At 41.9% G+C, this 15,376-nt stretch overlaps 1 protein-coding gene across 1 annotated transcript; it reads right to left on the bottom strand.

The window, feature by feature from the left end:
- Window positions 1-38: 38 nt before the first annotated feature.
- On the bottom strand, window positions 39-15,343 carry kdm2ab (lysine (K)-specific demethylase 2Ab). Its single transcript, XM_019884117.1, has 23 exons — window positions 15,122-15,343; window positions 14,694-14,734; window positions 11,966-12,104; window positions 11,116-11,194; window positions 10,980-11,026; window positions 10,678-10,856; window positions 10,459-10,565; window positions 10,262-10,355; window positions 8,956-9,109; window positions 8,241-8,356; window positions 7,788-7,914; window positions 7,427-7,701; window positions 7,222-7,299; window positions 6,678-6,938; window positions 6,415-6,543; window positions 6,211-6,297; window positions 5,901-6,137; window positions 5,735-5,764; window positions 4,674-5,656; window positions 4,374-4,537; window positions 2,047-2,193; window positions 1,266-1,481; window positions 39-1,169 (listed from the first exon to the last, which is right to left on the bottom strand). The coding sequence occupies exons 2-23, from the start codon at window positions 14,727-14,729 to the stop codon at window positions 988-990; spliced, it is 3,867 nt and encodes a 1,288-aa protein (XP_019739676.1). The 5' UTR covers window positions 14,730-14,734; window positions 15,122-15,343; the 3' UTR covers window positions 39-987.
- Between the last annotated feature and the right edge of the window lie 33 nt (window positions 15,344-15,376).

Below are 15,376 nucleotides of genomic sequence, written 5' to 3'. Positions count from 1 at the left end.
GGGAAAAACATCAGTACTCAGTGAGATTCATTGTTTTTTTTATTTTTGTTGAAAAATACATAAAGTAAAAAAAACAGAAATAATTATAATGCTACAAGGATCCCCGTTTTTGAACACCTAAAAGAGGAAAACATTTACACAAAAGTATTGTATACATTTATATATATCTATATATATATCTATATTCATTTGAGGACATGAGGCCACAAGAGCAGTCTCTGCCAGGAGTTTGTATCAGGGAAAAGTAACTTGGGTGCAAAGAAACAGACATCCTATCCCCATTTATGCCCCCTCCCTCAAATAAACAAATTATACATTTCTACAATGAAGTGCGTCATGATATTCGGTGAAAAAATTTAATCCCAGAAAAATATGTCAGAGTTGGGGAGAAATGGTTTACCTAACATTTCTGTGTACAAAATCAAAGAAGAGTTTGGAAATAATAGCACCTGATGTCTAATGGTGGTCTAAAATGCACCATTGATGACACCTGCTCCTTGGCTTGTCATTCCACTCTTGGGGAACACTGCTGCCCTCCTCGATGGGCAAGATCTAGTTGCCGTATTGATTAGACTCATCGTTCTTATGTTCGTGCATACTTGCAAAGTAAACAAATTTATAACTGGAGACATTGAGGTTCAGATCGTATTTAAGAATTTGACTTTAGTTTAAAAGAATATCAACCCACAGCTGCTGCGAGTGAAGCAAAAAGACATCACCAAACTGGAAGCAAAAAGTGACTGATTCAACTTGAAGGTGCTGAAATTTATTGGGGATTATGTAGTCTAACAACAGCGAATTAATGACCATTTTCTCCCCACTGCTCAAAAGTTAAGACAAAAACAACAAAAAAGGACTCCTGAGTCTCTTTTTAGGTAAATTGTAAATAGCAGAGGAGTGAGCAAGCACTCTTGATGAGGTCCTCACCCCTGCGCCACAGGTCTACGTGAATGTCCTCGCTTTGCCGCATCACTTTTGAATCCGGCTTTAGGATATTCTCTGAATCAGTTTTTCGTCCGACAGGCAGTAGAGCGTGTTGACTGATAGCTCTGAGATAAAGGACTCGCACGCTTTGCGGGAGACGCCTTTACAGCCTCGCAGGTCGAGTAGTGATATGCAGGACAGGCGGCGGAGATACATCAGACATGTGTCTGTGAGTTTACTGCTCCCTAAAACAGAAACAGACACACAAATCTTCATTAGAACTGGTCAAATAAAACAGTTTAAGAATCTTTGCTCTGCATTTTAAACCATCTGTCTCTCACCTCCTAGGTTGAGTTCTGTAAGTGTGTTCCGGGTGGACGAACCCACCGCAGTCAGCAGATTGATGGAGTGGTCTGTAAGGCCGTTGCAGTGAGAAAGGTCCAGTTTCGTCAAGTGGGGCATGTGGCGAATCACCAGGCGCAGGGTAGAGTCACTAATGTCCAAGCCAGCAAGTCGCAAACACTGCATGGTCCTCAACTGACTGCGGTTGTCACAGCCTAGAACACCACCAAGAAGGAAATACGTCAGTTGCTTCAAGAATCACAAAATGTCTAGTTAGAGTGAATATACTATCTCATAAAGTGACAGATGAAGTATTTTTCTATTACATTTTTAGTCAAGAAAAATAATTGCAAAATATGAGTATACAAAAACAACTGCCACATAATGTTCATGTGTCTTCAGGAGGTGTAGCCTAGTGAGAGCTCTCCAGAGTTTTGACTCTAGCTCCGGTTGACCATTTACCAGAACACGCGGTTTGTTTAGTGTTAGCATCTTGTTTGTGCGCCTTGCAAATGTTATACTTTTTGTAGTTATCGAATGTATCCTGTTCAATAAACGGCAAAGTCGGCAACTGTTGCTCTCCTTTTTGTTTTCGAATCACTCAAGTGGCAGCAAATCTGAATCTTGCTCTAATTCAAATTTGGGCTTGCAACAAGAAGCAATAAAATAAATGTAAATCTAAATTATTGACCAAGCAACAGGTCATGACTCAAAAAAAACTCAGAAGTTGGCCCATTCAGAACTCAAGGTACTATTGTATTAAAGCAGAAAAACATGCACCTGGAGGAGTGACCAGGTCCCTGATCTGAGCATCCTTGACCCCGTCTGCATATCGTACATCCAAAGTGCGGAGGAGAGGGCAAGCAGAGGAACAGAGTGCTGAAATGGATGTCCAGGAACAACCTGCCAACATCAGATCCTTCAGACCTGAAAAACAAAAGATTAGCGCTTTGCTGATTTAACTTTTTTTTAACAAGAACACCCAAATGTAAATACATCTTTATTTATATAGAGCTTTCAAAACAGATGCAGTTGTAACAAAGCACTTTACACAACATTTACAATAAAACATAAAAAAGAACACATAAAAATAGATAAGCCAACTAGTAAAACAACCTCATTCTAACGATTAAATAGGCAATTCTGGAGGCATGGTTTTCATAAAAGTTGGCTGTTTTAAAGCTTTTGTTTGTCACTGCTCTCAAATGAGATGACTGGGGCCGCCTTTTGAGGTATTAGGATTTTCAGAGGTGGGCATTCCATCAGTACTGACGGAGGGGACACCCGGTTTGCTGGTGAATGGCGGGATAATTTGAAAAACAAACTGACCAATCACAGATCTTAGTGGGTTTTCGTCCGTCACCGGAATCGTCACGACATCTGGAAACACGTGATGCGTGTCTTGCATGTGGTTATTCACGGGGTGTGAATACACTGGGCTGCTTCTAGCGGAGCAGAAAAGGAGCTCCTTGTCCTCCAACATTACAAAAAAAAAAGTTTTTAAAATCACTCCATTCTAGTGACTTGTGGTTCTTTCACAAATCACCCCGCTCCGTGTGTCTGCTTTTTTTTAATGTAAATCGAGAATCTTTGTATGAGTCTAATATTTTATGTATATGTATTTATTTGCATATAAACCTTTGTGGTTATGTTTTATTTTTAATTTTTTTGTTAAAGATTGGCGAAATGATTTATTTCGAAAATATTTTGTGAACAATTACTTCCCCGTTTGGGTCAAGTACACTGGATGGTGCGAGAGTCGGACAGAGAGAAAACACTGGAGAGAAATTGCGTGATATCGTTGGATGGACTTTTATTCACTTCGATGTATCTACTACTGGTTTACAAGGCGCACACGGTGCGTTATTTTGTTTATTTATTGAAAGTTTGAGTCATGCGGCATGGTGGCCAACTGGTTAGCACAGCACAGAGGTCCAGACTTCAAATCGGGGCTCCGGGCCTTCCTGTGTGGAGTTTGCATGTTCTCCCCGCGCCTGCGTGGGTTTTCTCCGAGTCCTCCGGTTTTCTCCCACATTCCAAAATCATCCGTGGTAGGTTAATGGAATACTCTAAATTGTACCCCACTTACTGCCAAAGACAGCTTTGGACAGGCGTCTATGGGCAGTAGACGAGGTATATTCTGAACTGGTTCGCAGCCAATCGCAGGGTACACACAGACAAACAACCATTCACACTCACAGTCACACCTAGGGACATTTTAGAGTGTACCATTGACCTACCCTGCATGTTTTTGGAATGTGGGAGGAAAACGGAGTACTCGAAGAAAACAAACGCAAGCACCAGGCATGGTGAGAACATGCAAACTCAACACAGAAAGGCTGGGGGCTGGAATTCAGCCCATGGCCCCGGCACTGTGAAGCAGGTGTGCTATGAATTAGTTATTTAGGTTTCTAATTTATGCTATTCTAACAGACATACGTTGTGACAGTGCAATATAATATCTCTGTACAGGTAATCATAAACTCTTATATTTGCCACATGCAATATTATTATATAATGTACAGCAGTCATCTCGTTACCTTTGATGCCTTGTCTCCCAACTAAATGGTCGTTTCAATGTGTCACAGTCGCTCATCCTGCTTAGTTTTTTTTTTCCAACACAGGACGGGGGGGGTGGATTCAAAGGTGGTTTGCCCGACTTGAGAGCAATGATGTTGGTTTGGGCTTTCTTCAATTCAGGGTTCCAGCAAACGGGCGGGATATCTTGCTAACTCTCGCCACTCTGCCGCTGGCATATGTATACATTGCATCATTGGATTGACAAGTGGTGTGTTTTTTTTTTTTTTTTAAACTTTGTTGAACCAGCAATGTTGTCTTAGTGTTATTACACAAATGTGTATCTGGCACCAAAGAAAATTTGAGGATTATTTGCATACGGACATTTACATTTTGTACTGCAGCAATGGCTTTTGACATGGGTTTTGCCAGGACAATTTTGATGGACAAACTGGGCCTTTGCCATAGTGGTGAATATAGGAAATATTTACCACGCCATTCCCCATTTCAACTCGTCACTGGTGACATAGCAATAGAGTGTAAACCTTGCTATATGAGCCTGTCCCTGTTGGTTATGTAAAAGTGATTACCTGGGAGGCGGCCAACAAGCCAGCTGAGTTGTTTTTTGGAGATGTTGGTCCAGGAAAGATCAAGCGAGGCAGGTTGTCTCTTTATGATGCCAGTTAGCGCTTGAGGCGTTACGATGCGTTTGACGCTCAGGTCGATCTGAGCCCAAAGCCGCTTGTCAAGGCACCTGCACATGAGCAAACATAAACCATAGAGTATTATTAGTTATGAGCAACAAGCTTAAGCCACATTGTATGCTACACCTAACAGCAGAGGCTGAATATTACTCTTACATACAGTGAAATAAAATGTCAAACACTTACCATTTGTACCAGTTCTTGCAGACTACCATACATACACAGAGATCTGCTCGACTTAAGTATCGGAAGACAGACACCCACACTTCCCTCTCGCAGTCTGGCCCACTCCCACTGCCCTCCCTGTCAGCTTCACTGCCTTCCTCCTGCAGGGCAGACAAAGGGACGCGATGGTGTGGAAGCTCAGAGGAGCAAGACGAGGAGGCACCGTTGCTCAGCTTTGCCCCACCGCTTGACTTTTTTCTTTTGGCGACATTGTGCCCCTCCATGTGGTGGGATGTGCACATGTGTCCACTGCGGGTGATTGCTGGCACATGACTGTTGGAATGTTTATTTGGATTTCTGATAGGTGGTCTGATGAGGGTTTTGTTGTGGTTTTGTTTTGCCGGAGCAGCAAATTGAGGGGTGATTGCCTCTAGTTTGGGAACAATTGCTGAAGGCTCCTGCTTGTCATTGGTTGGCCTTTGGAGTGTCACTTTAACAAATGAGCCATCAGTGCGCCGCTCCATCTCATCGCCATCATCTTCTCCATCATTTTGGTTGGCGTCTCGCCGCTCTTCCTCGCCTCTGTCTTTGGCTGCTTGTCCACCTTGCCTCGACTCTGGCCGGTTCTCTTTATTGCCGACAAGCCTGCCATTTTGTGCCCTCTCCTCTTCTTCATCATCAGAGCTGCTGCTGTGAGTGCTGCTACTGCTACTGTCTTCACACTCGACTTCTAACCCCTGATGGTACCTACTACCTGTCATTCCTCTACCCGCACCTCCTCCACGCAGCCTCACCCCTCTCCCATGCCCTCTGCGGGGCTCTCCCTTGGGTTCAAAGGTAAGACTGGAAGAAGACTGTTGCTGGAGTGACCCAGTGACCCTAGAAGAGGTGCCATGAAGGGTGCCACTTGGCCAGGAGGTGCCCCGACCTCTTCCCTGAGATAGTGTGCTCACTGGAGAGCGCAGGCGGGACTGTAACCTGGCGCGCTCCATTGCTTGCCTTTGCTACAAATGAAAATAAATATGTTTCAACACAAAAGACTTTACATATAAGTTTATTGCACACATAAGAGTTTAACTTACTGCAAGAATTCTGCTGCGCTCTAGTTTTATCTGCAATTAAAAAAAGAACAAAAATAAGACAGCATTATTCGCACATTACATGAAACATATGATTACATTCCTGCCACGTTGCAGTAATTGCATACAAAGGCAGCAACATATTTTTACAGGTGTAACGATTGCTTACCCTTTTCTTAAGTCGAAGCTCCAGTAGACTCGCTCTTTTGCGGTTCTGCCGATGTTGCAGTAGCAATTTCTGAGAGGGTGGCGGGGCTGTGGGTCGAGCTGTGGGTCTTAATGTGGGTCTGCCTCGTCGGCCCCGCATCACAGCTTCACCTATGCCGACACCTTCCCGATGGCCAAATTTGGATGGAGGGAAGGACGTTGAGCTCTCTGACGCGTCACTTTCCCCTTCACTGGAAGACTTGCGTCAGGAAAAGATTGATCATGTTATTGTAAAGAGAGTTATTGGTTAGGAAGAAAATATGCACGCATACCTCTGACTCAGAACCTTTGCTGTTATAACACCTAGGACATTCCCAAAGGCTCGGCAAATCTGTATTAATTTTCCCCTCACCAGGATCCTTAGAAAAAAAGCCATTGAGATGTGCACGCATCCACCGGGGGTGGGGTAGGGTATAAAAAAATAAATAAAAAAATTTAACCATTGGAAAATGATTTACTTTGTTTAAAGCACTAACCTTCATGCAACGCCGATGCGTGATTCGTGAACAAACAGAGCACTCCATGAGTGTGTGAGTGCTTGGATCAGATTCTTCTGCTTCCCCTTCTTCACAGATGGCACATCGGGCGGTATTTGGCAAAGCAGGCTACAGAGATGATAAATGTTTGGTTTGAGCACATGCACATTTTGACACACCCCACACCTCCAAAAAAATTTTTTTTTATTTCAATAAAAAAAATAAATAAAATAATATCAGGCCCTTCACAGAGACAAACTCACCATGAGACACTGCCTCATGATGCAGCCCTTCTTCATTCTTCCAGGCCCGCCAAACTTCCTCATGTCCAGACAGAACTGGCAGTCACCGCACTCTTTCCTACAGCAGCCAGCACAAGTCTTGCACCGCACTCGCCGACGCCTCAAAGCAGAGAGCCGTGAACGTTTGTGGGATCTCTGGCCCAGTGGTTTGTGGAGGGGAGGGGCCAAGCGGGGACGGTGAAGTGGCACTGGTGGAGGTGATGGGGGTTGGTACCATGATGGCTAAATAAAACAAAGCGAAAGAACCGTCAACTGAATTTTTGTGGGGGAAATGTGTGTGTGTGTATATGTATGTATGTATGTGTGTGTGTGTGTGTGTGTGTGTGTGTGTGTGTGTGTGTGTGTGTGCGCGCACACACACACACACACACACACACACAAACGGAGTTGAATTGAGGTTGGTGCAATTACGATTTTAGGCACATTATTGCATTTTAGTCCCTTATGCATCATATTGTCAAGATAGAATCGTGGTATAACTTGGAAATTAAATCATACTACTTACTCTTTTGGGCCACTTGACAATGGGTTCTCCAGTATAGGACAGATTAGGGATATCTGTACCATGCTCTTTCAGAACAGCCTACACATGAACAAGAGTGAAGGAAACAGATCACTCTGATCTGGCTTACTATAAAGATGAAGCTATTGAGACTCTTGTAAATTCAGTTTTGTATGTCGTTATCGGGTGACCTAAACTAAATACCCACCCTCATGTCTTCTAATAAAGCTGCAGCATTCTCGATCCCTGAAGGGACGCACTTTTTGTTCGCAGGCAATTCCTCCAGCTTCCCCACGAGATTCCACAACCCTTCAAGCTCAAAGGGTGTCAATACGTGCTGTGGTCTGATAACTTCCTTGTTCTCTTCTATTTGGACATCTTCATCTTCAGATTCCTTCGACTTTACTTCAACATCTCTGTCGACGACATTGGAGATACCGTTGCCCATGTTGTCATCGGTCCCAAGGTCCGCCCGAGTCAGGCCTTTAAAGAGACAGAGCTTACTGTAAGTATCAAATAGACAAGGTCTTGCAGGAGCAACTTTCAAGGCTTGTGTTAAGAGTCCCAACCTATTCCAAGAGAGTATTTTTGGAACTCAGGGGTAAGGTGGGAGATGTTTGTCAGGCAGTACAGGTATCTCTCCAGAACATACCAGCACATCTCATAGTAAAATGGATAGCGAAACTTGGCTGGGACCTAAAAAGAAAGACCAAATTACATGAGAAAAATACCAAATTTCCGGCAGTAAAAGATCCACCATGATATTGGAGGGAGAGGAGAGCGGGGGGGCATGTATGGAGGAGAAGCAGGAGCAGAAAGGTCAGAGAGAAGTGAATGCTTGCGAGTGTTTGCGGATGTAGAGAATGTTTTTTTTTTTTTTTCCCGCTAGGGTTCATTAAATGTTGTAAAAGGTTGGATACGTTTTTCTTGTTGCGGGCCAATTTTGAACATGTTCACAACTTCCTGCCGCCAAATAAAGCTGCGGGACAATGTGTTGCAGACTTAAAGATCACATTGCTCACCCGAGTGCGATCTTCAATGCTGTAGATGTTGAGCTGCATGGGAATATTAAAGCTGTGAAGGAAATTCCCCCCAAACACCAGGGTGTCCTCAGGTGTGTACACAGCATGGATCCAACCTGCATTGACCCATACATGATGGTGATATACATTCTTTACACCAGGGGTGCCCAAACAGTTGATCGCGATCGACCGGTAGCCCGCGGACTGATCCCGAGTTGATTGCGAGGGGTGAAAGATGGAAATTTTGGGGGAGGAGGGGAGGGTATCTCTGTGTGCGTGTTAATATTACATATTATTGTGTTCGTGAACACTGCACCATTAGCATCCTGTCAGTTTCACTTGTTTAATCTGCAATTCACCAATGGCACTCGCAAAGAATGGGAAGCTGGAGTGCCAGGAGAAGCATTTTAAAACAGTACATGTGAAGTACGATTGTGATGTTCCTGCACTTAAGATGTTACAAAAGTGTGTCTCATGCCTCCGCGTCAAGTCCCTACTAAGGTGCTTTTCTTTCCACAAACTCTTGTATCGACTATTTTTTAGTTTCGTTCATGTTAGGGCCCATAATGGCCGATAGTCATCGTGGCATGCATGTGTGCGGTAAGGGGTCGAACGTGGGAGGTGGTTGCTTGAAAAGTAGATCCTTGGACAAAAAAGGTTGGGCACCCCTGCTTTACACTGTACTGCAGAGTCAGTGTATTTATTGGTGACAGACCTGAGGGAATCATGAAGGTGTTGCCCTGCTTGAGCTCTATCCTCTGGCAGTCGTGACACTTGTCGCCCAGGAAGATATCTCCCTGTTTTCCAGATAAAACCCAGTTCTCATACATCTCCAGGTTCTGAGGGGTGGGTGGAATCAACCAGAACACCTGCAGAAGACATGTGTAAAACGAGTCACAAGAGGACAGTATAAAACACTGGCACGACAAAAAGACGCCCACTAGTAGGGCAGCAGAAATAGAATATTTTTAGAAATCAAATGTTATACTATTTGTTCCACTGACGAATGAGAGAAAAGGTGACTTTGCAGAATTAAACAATACTAACGCAATTTTTACATGACACATAAGGTGAAGGTATTCAGAGTTCCCCAGTGGCCCGGGGCCTCAGTGTTCACTTATGCTACACTGACATTGCAAGTCGGGTTAAATCCTTCCAAAAGGAATGACCTGAACAAGTTAGGCCAGAACACATCAAATGTTAAATATTCTGTTAGATTTCTTACTGAGGGGGAAGGAGGTGAGAAAATGACACATACACACATATTTTCTTAAATGCTTCTATAATATAGGATTAAGATGCTAAATACGAAATAATCATTGAGTCTTATCTTCTTACATCATCAATATTCAGCGCCGGTGCCAGTTCTGGCAGGGCCAGCACAAGATGATGGCCTGCTACTCAAAAAGTCTCAATGTAGGACTCTCGGTATTATTTTTGTGCACTTGGGGTCACCATCTTCACGTTCTACAGCATATTATCTGACTTTGAATGTGTGGGGATATAAAAGGCGAGGTGTCGAAAGGTGAGTGACATGTGTGTCAGCATGCAGTCAGCTCTGGTTTGCGCATTGAGTGCCTGAGCGTCAGTTGCGGTCACAGCAGCTTGCGTATGAATGTGAAGCGTTTCTTTAATTTATTCTCTTTATTCAGTATAGCCGTTGAAAGCTCACTGAGAGCTCTGTCTATCTTTGACTATCTTTGCTGGAGCATTTCAACACATTCTAACTAGCAGTGATAGGCGATATTAAATTGGCTATCGTCGATACGGTGACTTGTATTGGCAATCGTAGACATGCTTGCAGTGCTTGGTGGTAGACATATTACACTATCATCTTTTTTTCTAAGCGTGATATGATCACCAAACTTTGGATAGTCTCTATCTTTTGCAGACAAAAATTACCTGTGAAGATTTGAGGCAGACATTTTGCTTCAACTTTTTTTGTAATCGAGTTATTCGATTGCTTCAACTTTTTTTGTAATACAGTTATTCGATTCATGGTTTCAGCCCGACGCACTAACCTTTCCCCCTCGGAGTATATGGTACCAGACTGAAGTGCCTCCAAAGTCAATATGGAAATCTGTGAAGCAGCCCTGCACACTCATCAGACAGTACCTATAACAAGTGAGATCCGGATAAAACATTTTTAAAAAGGGGTTCATTGCAAATGTTGCTGCAACTATGTCTTTTTTTTCCCTGGCGATTTGGATTAACTTACTTCTGTACTTTGGGATACTGCATGTCAATAATGGCATTTGTAGAGTCCCTCTGCCTCTCCTTGAGGTGGCGAGGCCACATGTTGTCCACCCAGTCAATTAGATCCACCTGAAATAAGCAATAGCAAGTACCATCAGTATATAATACTTTAGTTTCTCTCGAAGGGTGCTTCCTGTATGTAATGTAAAGTCATGCGGCAAAAAAGTCAGTGTGTTCTTACTGAAGCCGGTCGTTGGACCAGGTTCTCCAATCTGGTGTGGCTAAACTCCAAGCTGATAACATTGTAAAGTTTCTCTCTTTCGGAAGGTGGCGTCTCATAGTAGCGCCGCCACTGTGCCATTGACATCTCGATTCCCTTCTGGGTGTTCACATCCATCACATCAACGATGCGACGACTGCCTGTGATAAAATAAACAGCAGTTCAGTTAGTAAAGAGACAAGTTAGATTATGTGTATTGTATATTTCTTGAGCTTAATATTAAGCAGAGGGTGTTTAGTGATGGAGAATGAACAGAATCTTACCAACAAACACCTTCACATCACTCACGCTGAAATCAGAGTCTGGCATTCTGCAAGAGTAAGTGTAAAATGAAGCAGTTTTAATTTCACGTGTAAATGATTAACATGTGCTTAAATGTGATGTAATGAAGAGACTAACTGTATCCCAAGGCCTTCATCTTTCTCAAAGATGATGGGATCCCTCAACCCTCCTCGTTGGATGTATTCAAATGTGAAATCTTTGGAAAAATATCAACAAAAAACAACAAATCAGGCTTAACCACCTTTGAACAAGATAGCAAGTGTATATGGAGTGCCCTGTCTGACATGTATAGGCAACAATAAATCATAGATTTTTGCAAACATGATTGAATTGCTTGTAAACTCACACCAACCAAGAGTGTGTGCATTCTATGCCATCTGTTGTGGAGCCTTTTGGTGTGACTGCTCTTTATGAGGGCTTGCCTGTTTGCTCATAAGTTATAGCTCCACAATGGCTAAGAGTCTGCCGGATATTAAACTGTGCTCATTTTTCTCTACAGTTGCCCAGCTAAAAACTAGTCAAATAAGTACACTAAAAACCCGAATTTTATTCGAGTAGTTCCTGATTGTCATGAAAATCACTTGTCGCAATCAATTCGTATTTCAAGTAGGTCTTCTCGTATTGTCTGTGAAATGCATCTTTCTTTTTCTTCTTGGGCATCGGCTTTTGTGTTGAAGCATCACTTAGCTTTTTCCCCATTGCAAAGGAACTTTCCAAATACATCTGGGGTTTTTTAAAACTCACTTTGATAGCTTGCGTTTTTAATATTAACGTTGCGCGACCAAGGCAATTAGCATCTCTACATACGTTAGGAGTCAAAATACAACTCATAGGTTGACCAACGGTTCTTGGTGGAATGCTGCTAATTGAGTGTGCATTTGTGCAATATGATGTAAAGTTCAGAACACAAATGCAAATAATCTTTTCTAGCCTAACTTATCTATAGATATAAACATTGAGAGCTCACCTTTTCCTTCCATGTGTTTGACCAATTGAGATCCAAACCTGCTGCAATGCAACTTCTCATCTAGGTCAAACATGCGTCTCCCTTCGATTTCATCATCAGAGATTCCGTCATCCTGGTACCGCCGACGCGTACCAGTACGCTGGTGACAGAGAAGGAAAATCAATCTCAGCATTTGAGTCCCCATTAAAATTAATAAATAAATAAATAAAATATGATAGAGAGCAACGGTATTATAGTTAGCGAAAGCTAATGAAATAGCGACAACTAAAATTGACGCCAGACTGAGATGCCATTGAGTCGCAGCAGCCAAAGTGACGTTTCACAAGATGAGTGTCGGAAGCTTCTCAGATAAGTTTGTGTCCCATGTTGCGTGGCTGATGCAATAATGTACAGTTGAGTTTATTATTATGCCATAAATTTCGACATTTCAGAGGCTCCTAGCTCTGTTTTCAGCTGATCTACAAAATAAAATAAAAAACAGTGTTTTTCCAAATTAAAAGGAGCAAAGTGACTCCTGTCCTGAAATTTTAGGGGTGCACATGCACATTGTAATTGGACTTGTGTAAAGGTTCAGATTTTCACTCAGTTAGGAGTATGTGATATGACTGAAAAGTATATCACAATACAAGGATTTCATATTGGTGGATATAAATTTTTTTTTTTTTTTTAAACTATTGAAAATAATGACCCCAAAAAGGCTGAATTTAGGTAATTTTATTTTAAAAGTCAACTCAATGACGAAAAAAAAATCTAATGCAGTAATCCCTCGCTATAACACGTTTCATCTTTCACAGCTTTGCTGATTCAATGATTTTTTTTTTCCGTGCAGTTTTCTGTTTTCTTTTTTACAGTGCGTTGTGTTCTCCACCATGATTGCCTTAGGGACTGTAGATGAATGTCAATAGTCACCGCGCCTCATTGCTGTACAACTTGCCAAATTTTCTCCATGACAAAACCCACAATCTCGTTGAAAACGTTCCCAACAGTATTTCTAAAAACTGTCAGTTGTAAGATCTTTATATGTATATATATGTATATGTATATATATGTATATATATATATATATATATATATATATACACACACACACACACACACACACACACACACACACACACACACAAGTTCTTGGGCCTGAAAAAAAGGTTTATTCTTAGTTTCATTTAATACAGTATTGTATCTTATATGAAATAATTGTAAAAAATGAAGGTGACTATTTCACGGATTTCACTTACCACTGGTTCTTTTTGGAACATAACCCCCACGATAAATAAGGAACTACTGTAAATTGGTCAAATTACGGATTAAATAAACACCTTTTTAAACATAATGTGCTTATTAAGTATTTCATATCAGTCAATATTGACATTTTTATAAACCTATTTAATATATTTTTTTAAACAATTACTGGTAACTGTTTTTGTGTAGAGTGTAATGTGCAGTGCATTGTACATGCTTATTTGCATTCGAGGGTACCCCAAAGCAGTTTTGTTGTAACACAATACAAACCGTGATGTTTAAAGAAAATTGGGCCCGATAAATATCCCATATTTAAACAAAATACCGAAAAAAAGGTAGCATTTTCTTTAAAAAAAAAAAAAAAAGAAGAATCACAACAATTAAAAATCCATTACTATCATAACCTTAGACCACAGAATTTCTGTTTGTAATATAGCTTGCTTAATCTTCACTTTAAATTACTGAAGATATTTTGGTATTACGACAAAGATGGGCAGACAAATGGGCAGCCTTATACCTACAAATTGTCTTGATGATGTGCTTGAGGGTTAAAAAAAAAAACAAAGCTTTGATTTATACTGTTTTCACAAAGAAAACACTTCTTGATTCCCAACGACACCTGCTTTCCAGAACTGATACCGGAGATAATTGCTACAATCTAATAAAACAATGTCTTAATAATATAGTGCCAGAAACAGAGAGGATCAATTCAATTAGAACACCATTTCAGTTCATGAGGGCCCCGAATAATACAGCACCACAAAAGAGCAGGGGTTAATATTCCACACATTGCCCCCCTTGAATCGCCCCACCCCTTGCCACTCACCACATGCAACACTGGTTGGGTAGACAGATGGATCAGGCTCTAAAAAACGCGATCAGATATCCCCACCCCCATTCCTCTCTGTATGGAAGTGAACTGTACTGCTATTAATTTAAACTGAGGGCTTCAACGCTGTACACAAATAAAAGTGCGTTATTGTTTATACAATGGCGCAATAATATGGTACGTGCTTTATTTACATTCTTCCCCCCCAGAAAATGCAGTGGGCATTCAGTGCTAATATTGGAGTGTTATCAACAAATGCTGTTCGGTTTAAAAATGACTTCTCCAGACATAAATTCTCCCAGATGGGATCCCTTTATCCAAATGATAATTTAATACAATCAAACAATAAATAACAGTTCGGACATCAGAAAAGAAGCTGATAGTGGGTGTGAAGCAGCTCTTCGCAACACTGTCAGGTCAAGACAATGAACTTGACCCTCTTTTGAACCTGGAGTCGTTCAGACACATTCAGTGCTCCCGTTTTACAACGCACACTCTAACAAACAAGAGTTTGACCAGAGCCGCAGCATCAAGTGCCCACGAATCAAACGAATTACATTAATCCTACTTTGTAAGCGATCCTAAACTTGTTCAGATGTATCACGAATCACGATCAGCTGCTTTTGGCGATAAAAGTCAGTCAGGAAGGAGTTTACTTACCAGGCGTTTGCTGTATCGTGTATGAGGATCCTCCATGGTCTCTAAACGACAGGCAAAGTCTCATGAGAAGCGTAAAAGAAAAAAAAAGTCCATTGCACTCCAATGTTGTGGCTCTTTTTTGACACTTGAGTTCTTCTCGGAGGTGAAGCTAGCTAAACATCTCAGCATTATCCAACAGTGATGCCAGGAAGCTATGGCTAGCTTTTCGACTAAAAAAAGGATTAAAAAACAATTAGGTCGCGTCTATTACTATCGACTAGTGTCGACTAAATGGGAGTAGTTAAAAATGATAACAAGCGATGGTGTTTAAGTGTTGATAATTAATTACACGGCGCTGTAAGATCGCCCCGTTCCAATGTCTTTGATAACTGGCGCTAGCTACCTAGCCGATGTTAGCATCGGCAGTTGTGAGCTTTCCAAGCATTTACCTCTACGTAGGGACGCCGTTTAGTCGCAGCAGCCCGAGTGACGTTTCACAAGATGAGCGTGGGAAGCTTCTCAAATAAGTTCGTCCCCATGTTACGAGGTCGAAGCACTGATGTATCTTTATGTTTGTTATTATGCCATAAAGTTAGACGGAGTCGACGTTCCGAGCCGCCATTTTCAGCTGGTCAAACAACACACATATTCACGAACCTACAGGAGAGAGGGCGGGCGGGGGAAGGAAGGAAGGGAGGGGAGGG

Source organism: Hippocampus comes, unplaced genomic scaffold (assembly GCF_001891065.2).
Source record: "Hippocampus comes isolate QL1 unplaced genomic scaffold, H_comes_QL1_v1.1 scaffold156, whole genome shotgun sequence".
In the NCBI taxonomy this organism is placed as follows: domain Eukaryota; kingdom Metazoa; phylum Chordata; class Actinopteri; order Syngnathiformes; family Syngnathidae; genus Hippocampus; species Hippocampus comes.
This window is presented reverse-complemented; position numbering and strand designations above follow the sequence as displayed.

Coding starts and splice junctions, on each gene's coding strand:
- kdm2ab (XM_019884117.1), bottom strand. CDS start 14,729: ATGGAGGATCCTCATACACGATACAGCAAACGCCTG. Junction 10,566..10,677: donor TGGTCCAACGACCGGCTTCA/GTAAGAACACAC, acceptor TGCTTATTTCAG/GTGGATCTAATTGACTGGGT. Junction 4,538..4,673: donor TGCAAGAACTGGTACAAATG/GTAAGTGTTTGA, acceptor GCTCATGTGCAG/GTGCCTTGACAAGCGGCTTT.